This window comes from Phocoena sinus, chromosome 8 (genome assembly GCF_008692025.1).
Source record: "Phocoena sinus isolate mPhoSin1 chromosome 8, mPhoSin1.pri, whole genome shotgun sequence".
Classification (NCBI taxonomy): domain Eukaryota; kingdom Metazoa; phylum Chordata; class Mammalia; order Artiodactyla; family Phocoenidae; genus Phocoena; species Phocoena sinus.
The window spans coordinates 105,135,677-105,151,140 of record NC_045770.1 but is presented as its reverse complement, the minus strand read 5'-3'; the positions used below and the strand labels follow the sequence as shown (position 1 = coordinate 105,151,140).

At 61.7% G+C, this 15,464-nt stretch overlaps 3 protein-coding genes across 3 annotated transcripts; all 3 read left to right on the top strand.

The window, feature by feature from the left end:
* The first annotated feature begins 204 nt into the window (after positions 1 to 204).
* Positions 205 to 5,636, top strand: TBX10 (T-box transcription factor 10). Its single transcript, XM_032641227.1, is given in 9 exon segments — positions 205 to 234; positions 2,116 to 2,420; positions 2,514 to 2,615; positions 2,948 to 3,119; positions 4,107 to 4,262; positions 4,572 to 4,639; positions 4,854 to 4,948; positions 5,351 to 5,557; positions 5,560 to 5,636. Coding segments are annotated over 9 exon segments (1,212 nt in total).
* Positions 5,637 to 7,054: 1,418 nt separating this feature from the next.
* NUDT8 (nudix hydrolase 8) lies at positions 7,055 to 9,258 on the top strand. Its single transcript, XM_032641787.1, has 4 exons — positions 7,055 to 7,316; positions 7,958 to 8,090; positions 8,664 to 8,741; positions 8,843 to 9,258. Exons 1-4 carry the CDS (start codon positions 7,123 to 7,125, stop codon positions 9,068 to 9,070), a joined length of 633 nt encoding a protein of 210 aa, XP_032497678.1. The 5' UTR covers positions 7,055 to 7,122; the 3' UTR covers positions 9,071 to 9,258.
* Positions 9,259 to 10,635: 1,377 nt separating this feature from the next.
* On the top strand, positions 10,636 to 15,142 carry LOC116758710 (double C2-like domain-containing protein gamma). Its single transcript, XM_032641788.1, is given in 15 exon segments — positions 10,636 to 11,061; positions 11,159 to 11,477; positions 11,480 to 11,540; positions 11,703 to 11,727; positions 11,946 to 12,006; positions 12,081 to 12,152; positions 12,370 to 12,427; positions 12,430 to 12,472; positions 12,561 to 12,607; positions 12,610 to 12,695; positions 12,785 to 12,838; positions 14,170 to 14,324; positions 14,431 to 14,487; positions 14,611 to 14,753; positions 14,831 to 15,142. Coding segments are annotated over 14 exon segments (1,167 nt in total). The 5' UTR covers positions 10,636 to 11,061; positions 11,159 to 11,303; the 3' UTR covers positions 14,962 to 15,142.
* The last annotated feature ends 322 nt before the right edge of the window (positions 15,143 to 15,464 follow it).

Below are 15,464 nucleotides of genomic sequence, written 5' to 3'. Positions count from 1 at the left end.
GTCAGAGGAGAGGGTCCTGCCCAGAGTTATTGAGGGTGCTCAGGGGTGGCACATTGACTGGGATGGGCAGGATGTAGGCTTGTAGAAGACTTGGAAGCCAGTAACCAGGCTGTGAAGCTCCCAGGACCAGCAAAGCCATGAGCCTCCCCGACTTGGGACGCATCACCTCACCATGGACCCTGGGGGCTGGCATCGGTTACCGGGATGACGTACATGCTCCAGCAGGACGGCTGGGTGATGGGCAGTTGCCCATGTGATGGCCTGGTCTAGGTGGTAGGGGGCATTAGCCCATCCACCCTTCATGCCCCTCTCAGTGAGACCCACCCACCTCCAGACTACAGAACTCCCAGGGGCTTTAGTGAGGTGCCACTTCTCACACGTGGCCCTCAGGGCTACTAAGGTTGGGGCCATGGGCCCGGAGCCCCACACTCTCACCAGGCACCTACTGTGCACTGACTCTGGCCAGCACATTACACGCTATACCATCCCAGGAACCTCCGTCTACCCATCTCTCTATCCGTCTATGCATCCATCCATCCAACACCAAAATTCTACCTCTGCCCAGAGGATCTCATGGTTTTACCAGGTCCTCAGCCCCTTATGGGGCTGCTAGAAACTAACAGTTTGTTTTTCAGGATACTTTTCCTAGTTTTAAAATTGTAATTGTGTTAAAATATACAAAACATAAAGATCATCATTTTAACCATCTTTAAGTGTTCAGTGGCATTAAGTACATTCACACTGCGGTGCAACCATCACCACCATCCATCTCCAGAACTTTTTGCATCTTGCAACACTGAAACTCTGTCCCCAATAACATTAACTCCCCTTCCCCTCCCCCTGTCCCTAGCAACCACCTTCCTACTTTCTGTCTACGAATTTGACTCCTTCAGGCACCTCTCACGAGCGGAATCACACAGTATTTTTGTGACTGACTTGTTTCACTTAGCGTAGCATCCTCAAGGCTCATCCCCGTTGTAGCCTGTGGCACGATTTCCTTCCTTTTAAAGGCTGAATAATATTCCATTGCCTGTATAGACACATTCTGCTTATCCACTCATCCATCGACGGACACCAGGGTTTCTTCCACCTTTTAGCTATTGTGAACGATGCTGCTATGACCACCGATGTACACACATCTGTTCGGGTCCCTGCTCTGGATTCTTTTGGGTTTATACCTAGGAGTGAAACTGCCGGATCATACGGTGATTCTACCTTTAATAATTTGAAGGACTGCCAGCAGTTTTCCACAGGGTTCACACCATTTGAGATTCCACCAGCAACGCACAAGAGTTCCAATTTCTCCACATCCCCGCCAACACGTGTAATGTTTCATTTCTTGTTTTTGTGATTGTTTTGGACTTTGGTAATAGCCATCCCTGTGGGTGTGAAGTCGTATCTCGTTGTATCAATAGTTAGGTGTTTTTTTTTTTTTAATCAGAAGGGTGGAGCTGTGGCAGAGCTTTTGAGTTTTTGGCCAAGACTTGTGCCAGGGCTGCAGATCAAAAGGTGGGCTCTTTAGAAAAACGTGAGGAGGCCAGAGCAGAAAGATGCTAGAACCAGCTTCTGGAGGCAGGATTTGGGCCCGTTTGGGGGGTCAGAGATGGGTAAGAGTTGTTCGTGGTAATTCGGGGATCACCTTCAGCTCAGTATTCCTTAAGCAGCACGAGGGAGCCAGGTCTCCCCAGAACTGAGAAAGACCCCCCACCCCCATGACCCCACGCGTCACGTCATCCATAACAGATGTCCTTTATGAAGGGCCTACTGTGTGCCAGGCTTGTGAGTGTCCTCACAAATCCTCACATCAGCCCTATAAGGCAGATATTAAGAACCGTTTGTGACAGATGTGGAAACTGAGGCTCCGGGAGGTGAAACAATTGGCTCAAGGCCACTCGGCCTCTTGATGGCTCAAAGATTCCCTGGGGAGCCTGACAGGTCCTGTCTCTGGTCTCCAGGAGCTTTAAGTGAGCATTTACCTCATGAAGTGATGCCGAGTTGGGGATCCTGTGGGAAAACAGGCCTGGCAGTCAGGGGGAGCTTCCTGGAAGAGGCATTTAGGTGCAGCCTGAAAGATGAAGGCTGGCTGGGTGGAGTGGGGGTGGGTGAGGTGAACAGGGGCCCACACTCCATCCTCCCTCTCCAACCTTCCTCTCTGCCGGCCTCGGGGTATTTGCCCCCTCGGAGACCTACCCTTTGCCCATGAAGAGCTCCAGCTGGGAGCCCCAGCTGGACTCCCTGTTACCATCAGGCCCTTCCACCAGCTCCACAGGGGCCCAAGCCATGCCTGAGCCCACAGAGCAGGGCCCCAAGAACCCACGTGTGTCTGGTGTGACGGTTCAGCTGGAGATGAAGGCTCCGTGGGAGGAATCTAACCAGCTGGGCACAGAGATGATTGTCACCAAGGCGGGCAGCTATGAGCAGTGGCGGGGGGGGGGGGGCGGCGGGCAGGGCGGTGGCGGGAGTGGGGGGCAGGCCGGAACCACAGTCGAGCTGCTGAGCACCCCCTCCTGCAGGAGGATGTTCCCCACCTTCCAGGTGAAGATCCTGGGCATGGACACGCTGGCTGACTACGCCCTGCTCATGGACTTCATGCCTTTGGATGACAAGAGATACAGGTCCGGGCCTGGCTGGGGGTCACAGCTCAGACCTCAGGCACTTGGTCGGGGAAGTAGACCCCCACCAGCACCCTGAGGGAGGCAGGGGCCAGTCGGAGCAGTGCTGGGGGTGGGGGGGCCCATCTTGGGCAGCAGTGGGCGCACCTGGGCAGGTAGGGTGGGCTAGCCCAGGGCAGACAGCACTCTGGAGCCTCCGGTTCTTCATGTGCCGACGGGGCCAGTGCATGGGCAGTAGCAGAGATGCCCTGTCAGTCTTGGCTCTGGGTGGGGGCAGCAGATGAGGTGCCGTGGGCTGCAGTCGGGGCGCCCTCGCCACCTCGCTCTGTCCCCAGGTATGCCTTCCATAGCTCGCCCTGGCTGGTGGCGGGCAAGGTGGACCCGACCACGCCTGGCCGCGTGCACTTCCACCCCGACTCGCCGGCCAAGGGCGCACAGTGCATGCGCCAGATTGTGTCCTTCGACAAGCTCATGCTGACCAACAACCTGCTGGGCGACAACGGCCGCGTGAGGCCCGGGCCACAGCGGGGAGGGGTTGGGCCAGGGCAGGGGACGCTGGGGCCTGATTGTGATGAAGCCTGAGCCAGGGCTGGCTGGGCCTTTGGTGCCCCAGTTCACCTGGCTGGGGGTCGGACAGCAGAGACTGCCAGGCGGGTGGGCCAGGCCCACGTAGGTGCAGGAACCCGGCACCACTGACACTGTGTCAAACAGACAAAGATCCCTGCCCTCACGGGGGCTCACCTCCTGGGGTGCCAGGCAGATGGTAAGCATAGAATCCAGACGGCAGAAGGGTGATAAATGCCGGGAGAGAAAGGAAACAGGGAGCGGGGCTGAGACGGAGGGGGCCGTTGAGTTCAGGGGGCTCAGGAAGCAGCTGAGGCGCTATTTGAAGAGGGGTCTGACGTAAGTGGAGGAGGGAGCCTGTGCGTACAGAAGGGGGAGCCGTTGCAGGCAGAGGGAACAGCAAGTGCAAAGGCCCTGAAGCTGGAGAATGCTGGGGAGTTGAGGAAGCTGTGAGGAGACTCCCGTTTGGCTGGGGTGGAGCTCAGAGGGGCAGTGGGAGGGGAAGGGATCCTAGGGGCATCCAGCACTGCTCTGCAGGGCCAGTTGGCTGTGGAGAGGATTCTGGTCTTTACTCTGTGTAGCTCACGAGGGCTCTGAGCTGACTCACTGGGGCTGCTGTGTGAAGGGAGTGCAGCCAGGAAGCAGCTGTGGAAATCCAGGAGAAAGATGACGGTGGCCCGGTGGGGTGGAGCCAGTGGGGTGGGAAAGGTGGTCAGATCCCGGATAGTTCCGAGACAGCTGGGGTGTGGGAGTGAGAGACACCAAGCAGCCTGGAACCTCCAACAAAGGGGCCTTTGAAACAGAACTGCAGACTCTCAAGTTCAGACCCGGCACCGCCGCTATCAGATGGGGGCAGCGGGCCCTGGAAGAAGGGCTTCGGCCCCAGAGAGGGTTTGCGGCTGCCCCACCCTTTCCGCACCCCCCCCGCAGATCATTCTCAGCCCCGTGCACCGCTACCAGCCGCGCTTCCACGTGGTCTTCGTGGACCCACGCAAAGACAGTGAGCGCTACACGCAGGAGAACTTCAAGTCCTTCATCTTCACAGAGACCCAGTTCACGGCCGTGACGGCATATCAGAACCACCGGGTGGGTCAGGCCACAGCTCGTGAGGCAGCTGCCAGCCCACCTCACAGGGGGGAAACTGAGGCGCCAGGCTCTTAGGCCCCACAGGCACACAGACCCCTGCCCTTCTCTCCTTCCCGGACTCAGTGGGCATCTACCCACAGTCCTTCCCCTGCCTTCATGCCCACTGGCTCTGTGGCTCCCGGGCTGAGGGTCCCAGGTCCCAGGGCCTCCAGATTGGGGACGGGGTGGTCCAGGGAGGAGAGGGTGGCTGAGCCCGGGGCCCACAGCCTTTCCCCAGCTCAGGGCTGGCCCACCCTTTCTCCTCTGCAGAGCACCCAGCTGAAACTCACCAGCAACCCTTTTGCCAAGGGCTTTAGGGAGAGTGACCCGGACTCCTGGTACCGTCTGGCCCCTGACAGCTCCGCCCAGCTGCCCTAACCCACCCCCTCACCCCATCCCTATCCCCAGGCATCTCCTAAGGCCTCCGACCCTTCCTTCAGGGTCACGCCCACTGGCTTGTCCCGGGGTCCCACTGTCTGACTCTGACCATGACCCTTGGCCTGGGTTCTCCATCTTGACCCCCTGCCTCATTCCTGCTTGCCCCACCTTCAGGCCTATATCTCCACGGCCCCTGCTCAGCGTCCGGACCCGGAGTCGCAGCAGCCTCCGCCCCTGCCTGCCGAAGGGCTCCACAGAGCAGGAGAAAGGTCAGGCCCCAGGCCCACAGACACAGTGGGACCAGAGCCTGCGTAGTGGACGGGGCCACGGGGCCCCCAGGAAGGGGCTTCCGCATGCTCAGCAAGCTCCCTGGTCATCTGTGTGTACAGAGAGGGGGAGGCAGAGAGAACGGTGCCGGGACGAGGTGCTGAGAGCAGGGGCAGGGGCGTCGGGGGGACTTCCTGGAGGAGGTGGTTCCCGAGCTGGGCCTTGGAGGACTGGGAAGGGTTTGGACAGAGGGAGAAGGTGGGGGAGAAATTTCAGGCAGAGGGAAGAGCAAGCACAAAGGCTAAGTGGCGGGCAACTTGGGGTGGGAGGGGCAGGGAACGGGACGGGAAGGCTGAAGGTGTGAGGGGGGGTCTGGGGCCCACTCACACCATTTCCTCCCTCAGACCCCAACAAAGCTCCAGCCTTCACCTCCAGGACCCCTGCCAGGCTCCACCATCAGCTGCTGGCTCCCAAGGCTCTGCTGGCCTCAGCCACCTACCCGCCCCTCACCTACCAGGGCCTGTACCCTGGAGCCTCAAGCCCCCTCCGAATCCCAAGGGCCCGACCGACACCATACCCCCTACCCAATATCCAGGCTGACAGGGATCGGGGAGCCTCCCCTTCCCAGCTGGACTGGGGCTCCTCTCCCGCACTGCAGTGCGCCTGGGGTCTGGCCAGGACCCACAGTGATGGTAGGGTCCTGTGGACAGAGTCCTCTTACCCTGGAGGCCCCCCTCTTCAGCCTCAACTCTGCAGAGACATCCTCCCCTCACAAGGAAAGCAGGGCAGGTGGAAGCCAGAGAGGAAAGCTACCTGCCCAGAGTTCCAGCAAAGCTGGGAATGGTGTCAGGCTTGGAACCAGAGCCCCTACCTCCCAACCTGCCCCCTTCTGCCTTGGAAGTGACTCCTCCAAACCCTGCTTTACCTCTCTCTTCCCTGCAACATTAAACTGTTTGGAATGGGTGGTCAGCTGCACTTCTGTCCTTGGAGGCCAAGGCGGAGGGCCTCAGGAATGCCCACACCCCAGAGTCTGGGCTGCAGACATCGCAAAGCTCTGCCCAGTGCTGCTGGCATCCCTGGGAGCACAGAGTGATGGTAAAGGTGGCGACACATGCTGAGTGGCAGGGCTGTGAAGGAGGCTGCGTTCCTGCCCTCTGCCTCGTGTGCCCAGATGAGGACTGAAATTGCAACTCAGGGAAGCACCCGTTCAAAGTCGAAGCAAAACATGGGACACCTGCCATTCCACGTTTAGGTGCTAAGTGCGTGGCTGGGGTGTGTAGTCCTCGAGGGGCCAGAGGCTGGCCGAGGGGTGCACAACACCACAGGCAGTGACCACAGGGATCAAGGTGAGGGTGGCGGGAGGAGTTTGAGAATCCGATCAACACTCCAGGTAGGAGAGCTTCTAGAGAAAGTGACATTTAAACCAACACCTATAAGAGTAGAAATTGCGGAGGACGGGGGTTGGGAGGAGAGACGAGCTACCGGCGGCGGCGGGAAAAGCAGGGAGAAGGCCGGGGACTGGAGTGGGACCCTTGGAGCGAGAGGGCGCGGCGCGTGCCACCCAGTGGAACCAGGAGAGAGGGCCCGGAGGGTGGGTAGGGCCGGGCACTCCTCCCGCGGCCCCAGGCGTCTCTGCCCCGTAGACTCCCTAAACGCCAACCCCGAACATCCTGGAGCACTTCCTCTGAGGTCCCGGACCCCCGCGGGCGCGGAGAAACGCGGGTCCCGGCGGGGCCTTAACAGCCAGACACCCCGACTCGCGAACCCCGCGGTCAGCACGGCCGTGCCCAGTCGCCGGGCCAGGCGCGACGCCAGCTGCTCTAGGCGTTCGTAAGGGGACACTCTCCAGACCATCCACGCCAGCTCCGCCCCGCCCCAAGCCCGCCCCAAGCCCGCCCCAAGCCCGCCCCAAGCCCGCCCCAAGCCCGCCCCTCTACCGGAAGTCCAGGCTATCTGGTGACGCCCCTTGGCCACGCCCCACAATTCGCGGAGAGGCCCCTTCCCGGCCTGGGCCCGCCCCTTAATCGGGCTCCGCCCCGTGGGCAAGGCCGCTGCCGCTACGGAGCCCCACCCTGCGGGCAGACTCCTCCCACGGCCCGCCCCCCAGATTCCCGAGACACCCTGGAGTGTGCGCTCTGCCCGGTGACCTCGGTTTCCCGGCCGCGCTGGGCCGGACATGCTGCCCGACTGCCTGTCGGCGGAGGGCGAGCGGCGCTGCCGGCGGTTGCTGGCGGGGGCCACGGCCCGGCTCCGCGCGCGACCTGCGGCGGCCGCGGTTCTCGTGCCGCTGTGCTCGTTGCGTGGGGTCCCGGCGCTGCTCTACACGCTGCGGTCCAGCCGCCTGCCCGGGAGGCACAAGGGTGACGTCAGGTACACCGGCCGGGAACTCCTCTCCCTTCTAGGAAGAGGCCGCTGAACCCGGAGACCACAGGGTTGTGGGCAAGGCACTTAGCCTTTCCGAGCCTCGGTTTCCGCCTCTGTAGAATGGGTCTGGGTCTGAGAGCCCGTCAGGCAGAGGGCTATGGCGGGAGTCAGCAACCCACGTCCCTCCGCCCCGAATCTGGCGCCGCAGGTGGTCCTGCCCGGGCGCCGCGCGGATCGCTCGACACCTCGTTCAGATCTGTGTCCCCCTCCAGAAAGGCAGGACTCCGCCCCGTTCCAGCGACTACTGGGAGATTCGTGTCCCCGAGCCGAGGAAGCGCGCGGGGCGGGGTTACCTGGCTTCCCGCCCTGGCCCCGCCCCCGGCGGGAATTGGGGACACCCTAGAGTCAATGTCAGCGCCTCTGGGGCCACCATAAGCAGAGTTTGCCTGTCTGAGCCCCAGGGCCTCTCTCCCTTACTCCCGTTGTTCAGGGAAGTAAACTGGGCCTGGAGCGGTCGTGTGGCTTGCCTAGCCCCCTCTGCAAACTAGGGGCGGAGACGTTATTTAGGTGGGTCACTGCCACAGCCTCCACCCCCACCCCTCCACGGCCCCAGCAGCCCGAGAACCAGGCTCCCTGTGCCTGTTCAGTTTCCCAGGTGGCAAGTGTGACCCCGCTGACCGCGACGTGGTGCACACGGCCCTGAGGGAGACCCGCGAGGAGGTGGGCCTGGTTGTGCCTGAGGAGCACGTGTGGGGAGTCCTGAGGCCCGTGCACGACCAGGTATGCCCGCCAGGCCCTGAAACCACCACCGGCCCTTGCCCCAATCAGCCCCTCTGCTTGCCCTGGGCTAGGAGCAGGGACCCCAGGGACAAGGAGGGTGGTCATGGACTGTGGCAGTCATGGAGTACGGTGGGGACACCTGCCTGGCAGTTGTGTTCCATCCTCACACAGCCCGTCAGGAAGGGGTCAGGGGTATTTTATCCCCTTTCACGAGGGATACTGAGGCTCAGGTCCTGGGGTGGAGGTGGCTCCGGGGTGAATCAGCTCTGCTCTGCTCCGTGGACAAAGGTTGGGGAGGGCTTTGCAGGGTAGGCAGGGACTGAATGACCACTGGGAGATTTTAGGGTAGTAAAAATAAGGAAAAGCGAAGGCCCAGAGGCCTGAATGGGTCGAGTGTGTTTGGGGGGCCTGAGTCAGTCAGCGTGGCTGGAGCGAGTCCAAGGCCAAGGGCCGGGTGGACCTGGCCTGCACTGCTAAAGGCCCCTGGAGTCTTTCTCTCAGGCTCCCTGCCCCAGCCCCAAAGCCCTGTCGAGGGCGTGCCTCCCCTGACTGCCTGCCCTCCTCCTGCCTCAGCAAAAGACCACTGTGGTGCCAGTGCTGGCCGGCGTGGGCCCACTGGATCCCCAGAGCCTCAGGCCCAACCCCGATGAGGTGAGTGGGGAGATGCTAGGGGTGGAGTCTGGGCCGTCCGGATGGGCGGAGGCTGCAGTGGCCAGTGCTCTGTCTACCCTCTCGCTGCCTCCTGCCCACAGGTGGATGAAGTGTTTGCACTGCCCCTGGCCCATCTGCTGCAGGAACAGAACCAGGGCTATACCCACTTCTGCCATGGTGGCCACTTCCGCTACACACTGCCTGTCTTCCTGCACGGGCCACACCGGATCTGGGGGCTCACGGCCGTCATCACTGAGTTCACCCTGCAGCTGCTGGCACCTGGCGTCTACCATCCCTGCCTGGCCAGCCCTGAGCTGCCCAGGGGCTGATGACCTGGCCCTGAGCAGCCCCTGCCTTTGCCCTGCCATGCCAGCTCCACTCCAGGACTGAATAAAGAGCCTTTGCCAATTCCGTGGCGACTGCACCTTCTGCACTGGAGCCCTGACCTTGGGCAGACCCCATGGGACAGCTGGCCTCCTGGCTAGGGTGCCTCTGGATAATCACACTGTTACCTGCTGTGCCCACTCACTGTGTGCCAGGTGCCTGGAGTCTTTTTTCTCATTTCACTCTCACCACAACCCTGTGAGATGGGGCCAACGCTCTCCCTGGCTGGTGAGACTGAGGCTCAGGGAGGGTAGACACCTTGCCCAAGGTCATCCCAGTTTGGGATTTGAACCAGGCCCTCTCTGACTCCAGAGACCAAACTCCTAGCCACTACCCTGTACGAGCTCCTGTTCCATCTTCTGTGCCTGGCTGACCATGTGCTGGGCAGTAGGCATCCAGAAAGGAGCCCTGCCTGCTACTGCAAACCTCTACCATGCCACACTCCCACCATGTGCCAGGTGCTATGCTGGGGTCCCATCTGTGCACCGGCCAGATGCTACTCTGCCCTCTGGGGGTGCTCAGTCTGTGGGAGATCTGAGACCAGGTCACACAGATAATCATGTGATTGTACATTAATTACTCACAGATATGTAATGGAATTATGTATCAATCATGTAAATCTCTGTGAAAGAGTTGAAGGGGTGGGCAGTCTAACCTTGACACGGTGGACTGGGCAGTATTAGGCAGGACAAGTGATAGAAAACCCCACCCACTAGCTGACTCTGCCAAAGGAAGAATGGTGATTACAAACTCTAGAGATATACCAGCTTCAGGTATAGCTGGATCCAGGAGCTCAGGGACTCTTCTTTCCACTGTATTGGCCTCACTCTCAGGAGCATTCTCTACTCCACAGGGGTGAGAGGTGAGGAGAGGGCAACAGCTCTAGGATGGCACGGTACCAGCATCCCATCAACAGAAAACAGCTTCTCTTTCTGGGCCAGTCTATCCCAGAATTGTACTTTATTGGCCTGCTTCGGGTCACATGCCCTTCCCTGAACCTGTCACGTGGCTGCTGGATTTGGAATTCATTGATTGGCAGGGTCTGGGGCACAGGCCTGGGGAGCAGGGTGAACCTCCTAGAGTGAGAGTAGCGAAGGTGTGGCCCCCAAAGGACCTCTGGGGAAAGACAGGGAAGGTTGAGCAGGTAAAGGCAGCCACGTTCCCCTGCAGAGAGTGACCTTGAGACCATAGGTAAGCGGGAGCAGGCCAGGTCAAAGGGCAAGGGAGGAAAGTCGGGGCCCAAGGAGCAGCATGTGCACACAGCTTGGGGTGTTCTAGGAAACCAAGAGGGGCCGTGGGGACATGGGGGGAGGGGCCCAGCACTCGTGGCCCCAGTGAGCGGCCAAGGGGACCAGCCTCAGTGATGGAGTAGGATTTTATTCCAGGCTGGCAGAGGGGGAGGGAGGTGCCGAAGTGATCGGATTCAGGTGTTAAGAAGCTTGAGCTCCAAGGGGACCAGGTTGCCGTGGCACCCCCACCCCGTCTCTGCAGAGCCCTCCCCGCCCGCCCATCTCCCCTCCCCCTAGCCTGCCCTCCACACCCCTCCCCCTTCCCACATGCCTCCCCACACCCCTCTGTCTCCCCTACCCCTTCCTCCCCACACTCCCCTCCCATTGCCCCTCAAACCCCTTGTATCACCTCTGGCCCTCCAGCCTCACCTGGGAGCAGGGCCACGTGATGGCCATAAAAATAACTCTCCGGCTGTGTGTGAATTGGGGAGGGTTGAGGGAGAAGGAGGGAGGCTGGGCCCCAGCACTAGGGAAGGGGCCCTTGGGGTGGAGGGCAGGGAGCTGCTGGTCTCCTGGGCCCCAGAGAAGCGTCTGAGTCCCACCCCTTCCCCCGTCCCCCGGGCCACACTCTGGCTCTCTGGGTCACCTCCGTCAGGCGCACACCCAGCACCCAGCGACCCAAACCAGACGGAGGAGCTCTCAGAGCGGTAAGTAGCCCAGCCGGCCTACCTGCCAGCCCACGGGGTCCCCCTCCCGGCTGGAGGCCCCCACCCTGCCGACCTTGACCTTGCGCTCTGTCCTCAGGTCTCAGCTGCTGCCCAGGACCCCCCCTGCCCCCCGCCAACACCCTCAGTGATGCCTCCTCGCCCTGTCTGGTTGGCCTGATGCGGTGCCCTCATCTCCGGTGCTCAGGGGCTCCTCTGAGTGCCGCCTCCATGTCCAGGCCCCCATGGCAGGCACGGCGGGCCGGGGGCGGGTGAGCGTGCAGGAACACGTGGCTATTGACGTGAGCCTGGGCCCCATCCGGCCCATCCACCTCATTTCCGACTACTTCCCGCACTTCTACCCCTTTGCTGAGCCCACCCTGCACACCTGAGACCTACACCCTCCAGTGACCCCCCCACCATTCACTCTGCATCCCAGTCCCAGCCGGACCCAGAGCCAGAGGGAGACTCAGACAACAGCAGTGAGTGGGCGCAGGGGACAAGGGGGACCCTCTGGGCCCAGCCCACCCAGGATGGGGTCTGGGGCATCCCCAGGCTTCCGACCTGGGGAGGGGCGGGGCAGGAGGCATGGCGCTGGGGCGGAGGTTGATGTAGAAGCTGACCTGCCAGCCACCGGCCCTTAGCTACCCTCGGCATCCTTGAGTTCACGCTTCTTTTTTTTTTTTTTTTTTTTTTTTGCAGTACGCAGGCCTCTCACTGCTGTGGCCTCTCCCGTTGCGGAGCACAGGCTCCGGACGCGCAGGCTCAGCGGCCATGGCTCACGGGCCCAGCCGCTCCGCAGCATGTGGGATCTTCCCGGACTGGGGCACGAACCCGTGTCCCCTGCATTGGCAGGTGGACTCTCAACCACTGCGCCACCAGGGAAGCCCCATGCTTCTTTTTGACACAGACAATAGCACACTGCACTGCACAGCTCACCGTGCCAAGGTGAGGATGGGGCGGCATCCCTGGGTCCCAGGTGTGGGCCCTGGGCCTGTCCCACATCCACTGTCTCTTCCCAGGGCCTCAAGCCACCGGCCTCGGGCTCCGTGGACACCTATGTCAAAGCCAACCTGCTGCCTGGGGCCAGCAAGGTGAGGGTGAGACACAGGCCCCTACTGCTGTCCCTTGGCCGCACAGCCAGCCTGGAGCACCCACCTGGCCTGCCATGCCCCTCTTCCCCAAGGCCTCGACCTCAGACAGGGAGCCCCCTGTTGCTGGGATGTGTAACTAGAGGCTATATGAGGGAGGGGGACCAGGCTGGGGCCCTGGGGCCCGACAAGGCTCTGACCCTCCCTGCTCAGCCCCCAGGCCAGCCAGCTGCGGACACGCATGGTTCGGGGCACAAGGGGGCCTGTCTGGGAGGAGGCACTCATGGCTTCACCCTCCAGGACACCCGGCGCAACACCCTGTGGTGAGGATAGGGCCTGGGCCACAAGGGGGCAGGGCCGAGGTGGGGGGTGAGGGCTTGCCTGGCCAGGTCTGACCTGCGTGGCCACCAGGCTGTGCGTCTGGGAGGACCCACAGCTGCAGCAACGGCGGTGGGCGCCTCGCTGCGGGAGCTGCGGGTGCCCCTGGGGAAGCTGGTGCCCAACCAAGCCAGGAGCTTCGATGTGTGTCTGGAGAGGCGAAGGCTGGTGAGTGGGCTGGTGCACAGGGTGGGGCATGCAGGGAGGGAGACCTGGGCAGTGTGCAGCCAAGGGGACCGGGCTCTCTGCTCTTTCAGACCAAGAGGCCCAAGAGCTTGGACACAGCACGTGGCATGTCTCTGTATGAGGAGGTGGGTGGGACGGCAGATTCCAGCGAGGACTGGGGGGGCAGGTCTGGGCTGGCCCAGGCTGAAGTGTGTCAGGCAGGGATTGATGTGGGCTGGACAGGGGTCCAGGCCCAGGCAGGCTTGGAGAAACTGAGGCCATCTCGCTCACTGGCCCTGTGAGCGCTCATAGTCTCAGGGAACAGCCAGGCCCCAGGGGCTGGGCAGAGGGTGACTTCCGCTGCCAGGGCAGCCCAGGGGAGCTGTGGGGCACTGGCACAAGCCCTCAGGGGGCAGAGACACAGGCCAGCTTGAGGCAGAGGCTGAAGCCAGTGGGATTTGTCCCTGGCCTGAGCTGGGAGGGCAGGTCAAGGTCCGGGAGAGAATGGATATGGTGGGGCTGCATGGCTGCTAGGTCTGCCCGAGGCAGTGTGGGTACCACACTTCTGGGGCTGGTAGTCACAGACACAGGCCCTTGGCAGGAGGCAGTGATGGTGACCGCAGGGGATTTGCAATAGGAAACCAAAGACCTGGGCAGAACCCCTGCAGCCCAGCAGGCCCCCGGCACCCGCAAGGCTGAGGCAGGGCCCTCCGCAGCTCCTCCGGGCCAGAGGGCCGGGTGTTGCTGCGACTGTCCGTCAGTCAGGCGAAGCTGCGGAGCCCTACTGGGTGGGGCAGGGACCCGCCACAAGCACTTCCTGGCCCAGACCCCACACAGCAGCCCCTTGGCTCACAGAGCACTCCGTTACTGAGAGCTGAACGCCAGCAAGGTGGCTGGGCTTTCGGCAAATCAAATCCCTCATTAAGTGTGGGAGAAGCACATTCTCTCCAAGGCATCCTCCCAAGTCCTTTGGAAGCACCAGGGGCCAAGCGTGGCAAAGGATGTTCAGAATCTGGCCGCTTGGGCTGCGGGGTGTGAGGAGGGGGGGCTTTGTAGCTGAACAGACCTGTATGTCCTTGGGTAGAGAACAGCCTCTTAGAGCTGCTTCTGTGGCACCAGGCTTACCCTGCGGGAGGGTGGTGATGGGTACCTAATAGCAGGCCACCCAGGAAGCTCCTAGCATGTTTGTGGCCCTTAGGGACATCAGTTGCCTTCCCCTCCATGACAAAGATGCCCCGAACTGGCCAGTCACGTGGCCTGGTGTCCCCTTCTCAGGCCCTGGAGGATAGAGCTGAGCTGGAAGTTTCCTTCCAGGGCACTAAGCCAGTGACTGTTTTTGTAAATTGAATCATGAAATCAAACCACTGGCCCCTGACTTCTCTGCAGCCAGTTTGCATTCTCACGTCCAGGCCAGCACTGGTGGGTGGTGGGCTACGGGCCACACGTGAGCTGACCCCAAGCCTACCCCCTGCCCGAGGAGGTGGAGGCTGAGGTAGCCGGGGAGGAGCGTGGGCGCCTCCTGCTGTCGCTGTGCTACAGCTCTCAGCGGGGCAGCCTGCTGGTGGGTGTGCTGCGCTGCGCCCACCTCGCCCCCATGGATGCCAACGGCTACTCGGACCCCTTTGTCCGCCTGTGAGTGTGAAAAGGGTGGACAGGTGGACAGTGAGGGTTCCTCTGAGCCGCTCGGGGCTCAGGTCTCCAGGGCCACACCTAAGCTGACCCCGTTCTTCCCCATCAGTTACCTGCATCCGAATGGAGGGAAGAAATCGAAATATAAGACAGAATTTAGGCCAGGGCTGGGGGGAGGCAGTCCTGGCTGCTGGGGGTGGGAGGAGGGGGTCAACATCCTGCTTCCGAGAGCACAGGCCCCAGCTACCCTGAGCCATTCACCTGTCTGAGTCTTTCTGAGGCTGTGAAGGACCCAAGGCTGCCTCCCTCCTGCCTTTCTGCCCCCTTCCCTGCAGGAATTCTTCTGCACAGGCCCACGGGAGGAGCTGGCGCAGAAGACACTGCTGGTGTCTGTGTGGGATTATGACCTGGGCACAGCTGACGACTTCACTGGTGAGTGGGAATGTCGGGGAGCTGGGACGTGGGCCCAACGGACTCCCACACGGCTCCTGACCTGTCCCCCAACCCAGGCGGGGTGCAGCTGAGTAGCCAGGCCAGCGGGGAGCACCAGCAGCACTGGCGCAAATGGCTGGGCCGCACTGACCACCAGCTGAAGCCGTGGCACCCGCTGGACGGCACGTGCCTCCAGCTCAGCGAGTAGCAGGGGCACCCAGCCTGGCCCTGCTCACCGCCCGTCCCCGAGACTGACCCGCGGCCGCCTCCATGGAGTTGCGAGGACCTGGGGCTGCCTCACCCACCATGTCCACCCCTAGTCAATTGCTTCCTTCCTTCCCCCGTTTCAAATTCACCCCACTGCCAAATCATGAAGAATAAATCTCTCCTCCAAACCAGACCAGACAGCTGGTTCTTTCCCTGCCCATCACCTCACAGGGCAGACTGGGCCCTGTCCTCCTTGCTCCCATCCTCCAGAGGCCTTCACTGGGCCAGGCCCAGGTCTGCACCCCAGGCCACAGTTTCCCCCTCCCCACCTGCTTCTTGCACTGAGGGGTCAATGCTCAGGATGGTCTACGACAGACTGACGCACAGGAGGCCAAGTGTAAATTCACAAGACCTTGTGCTGACCTATCCCTCCCAAACCTCCACCTCCGTCTGGGAAATAAGCCTCCAGGAATAATGGGCCGCAGAGGCAGAGTGAAGAGCAAG

Coding starts and splice junctions, on each gene's coding strand:
- NUDT8 (XM_032641787.1), top strand. CDS start 7,123: ATGCTGCCCGACTGCCTGTCGGCGGAGGGCGAGCGGCGCTGCCGGCGG. Junction 7,317..7,957: donor AGGCACAAGGGTGACGTCAG/GTACACCGGCCG, acceptor GTGCCTGTTCAG/TTTCCCAGGTGGCAAGTGTG. Junction 8,742..8,842: donor TCAGGCCCAACCCCGATGAG/GTGAGTGGGGAG, acceptor TCCTGCCCACAG/GTGGATGAAGTGTTTGCACT.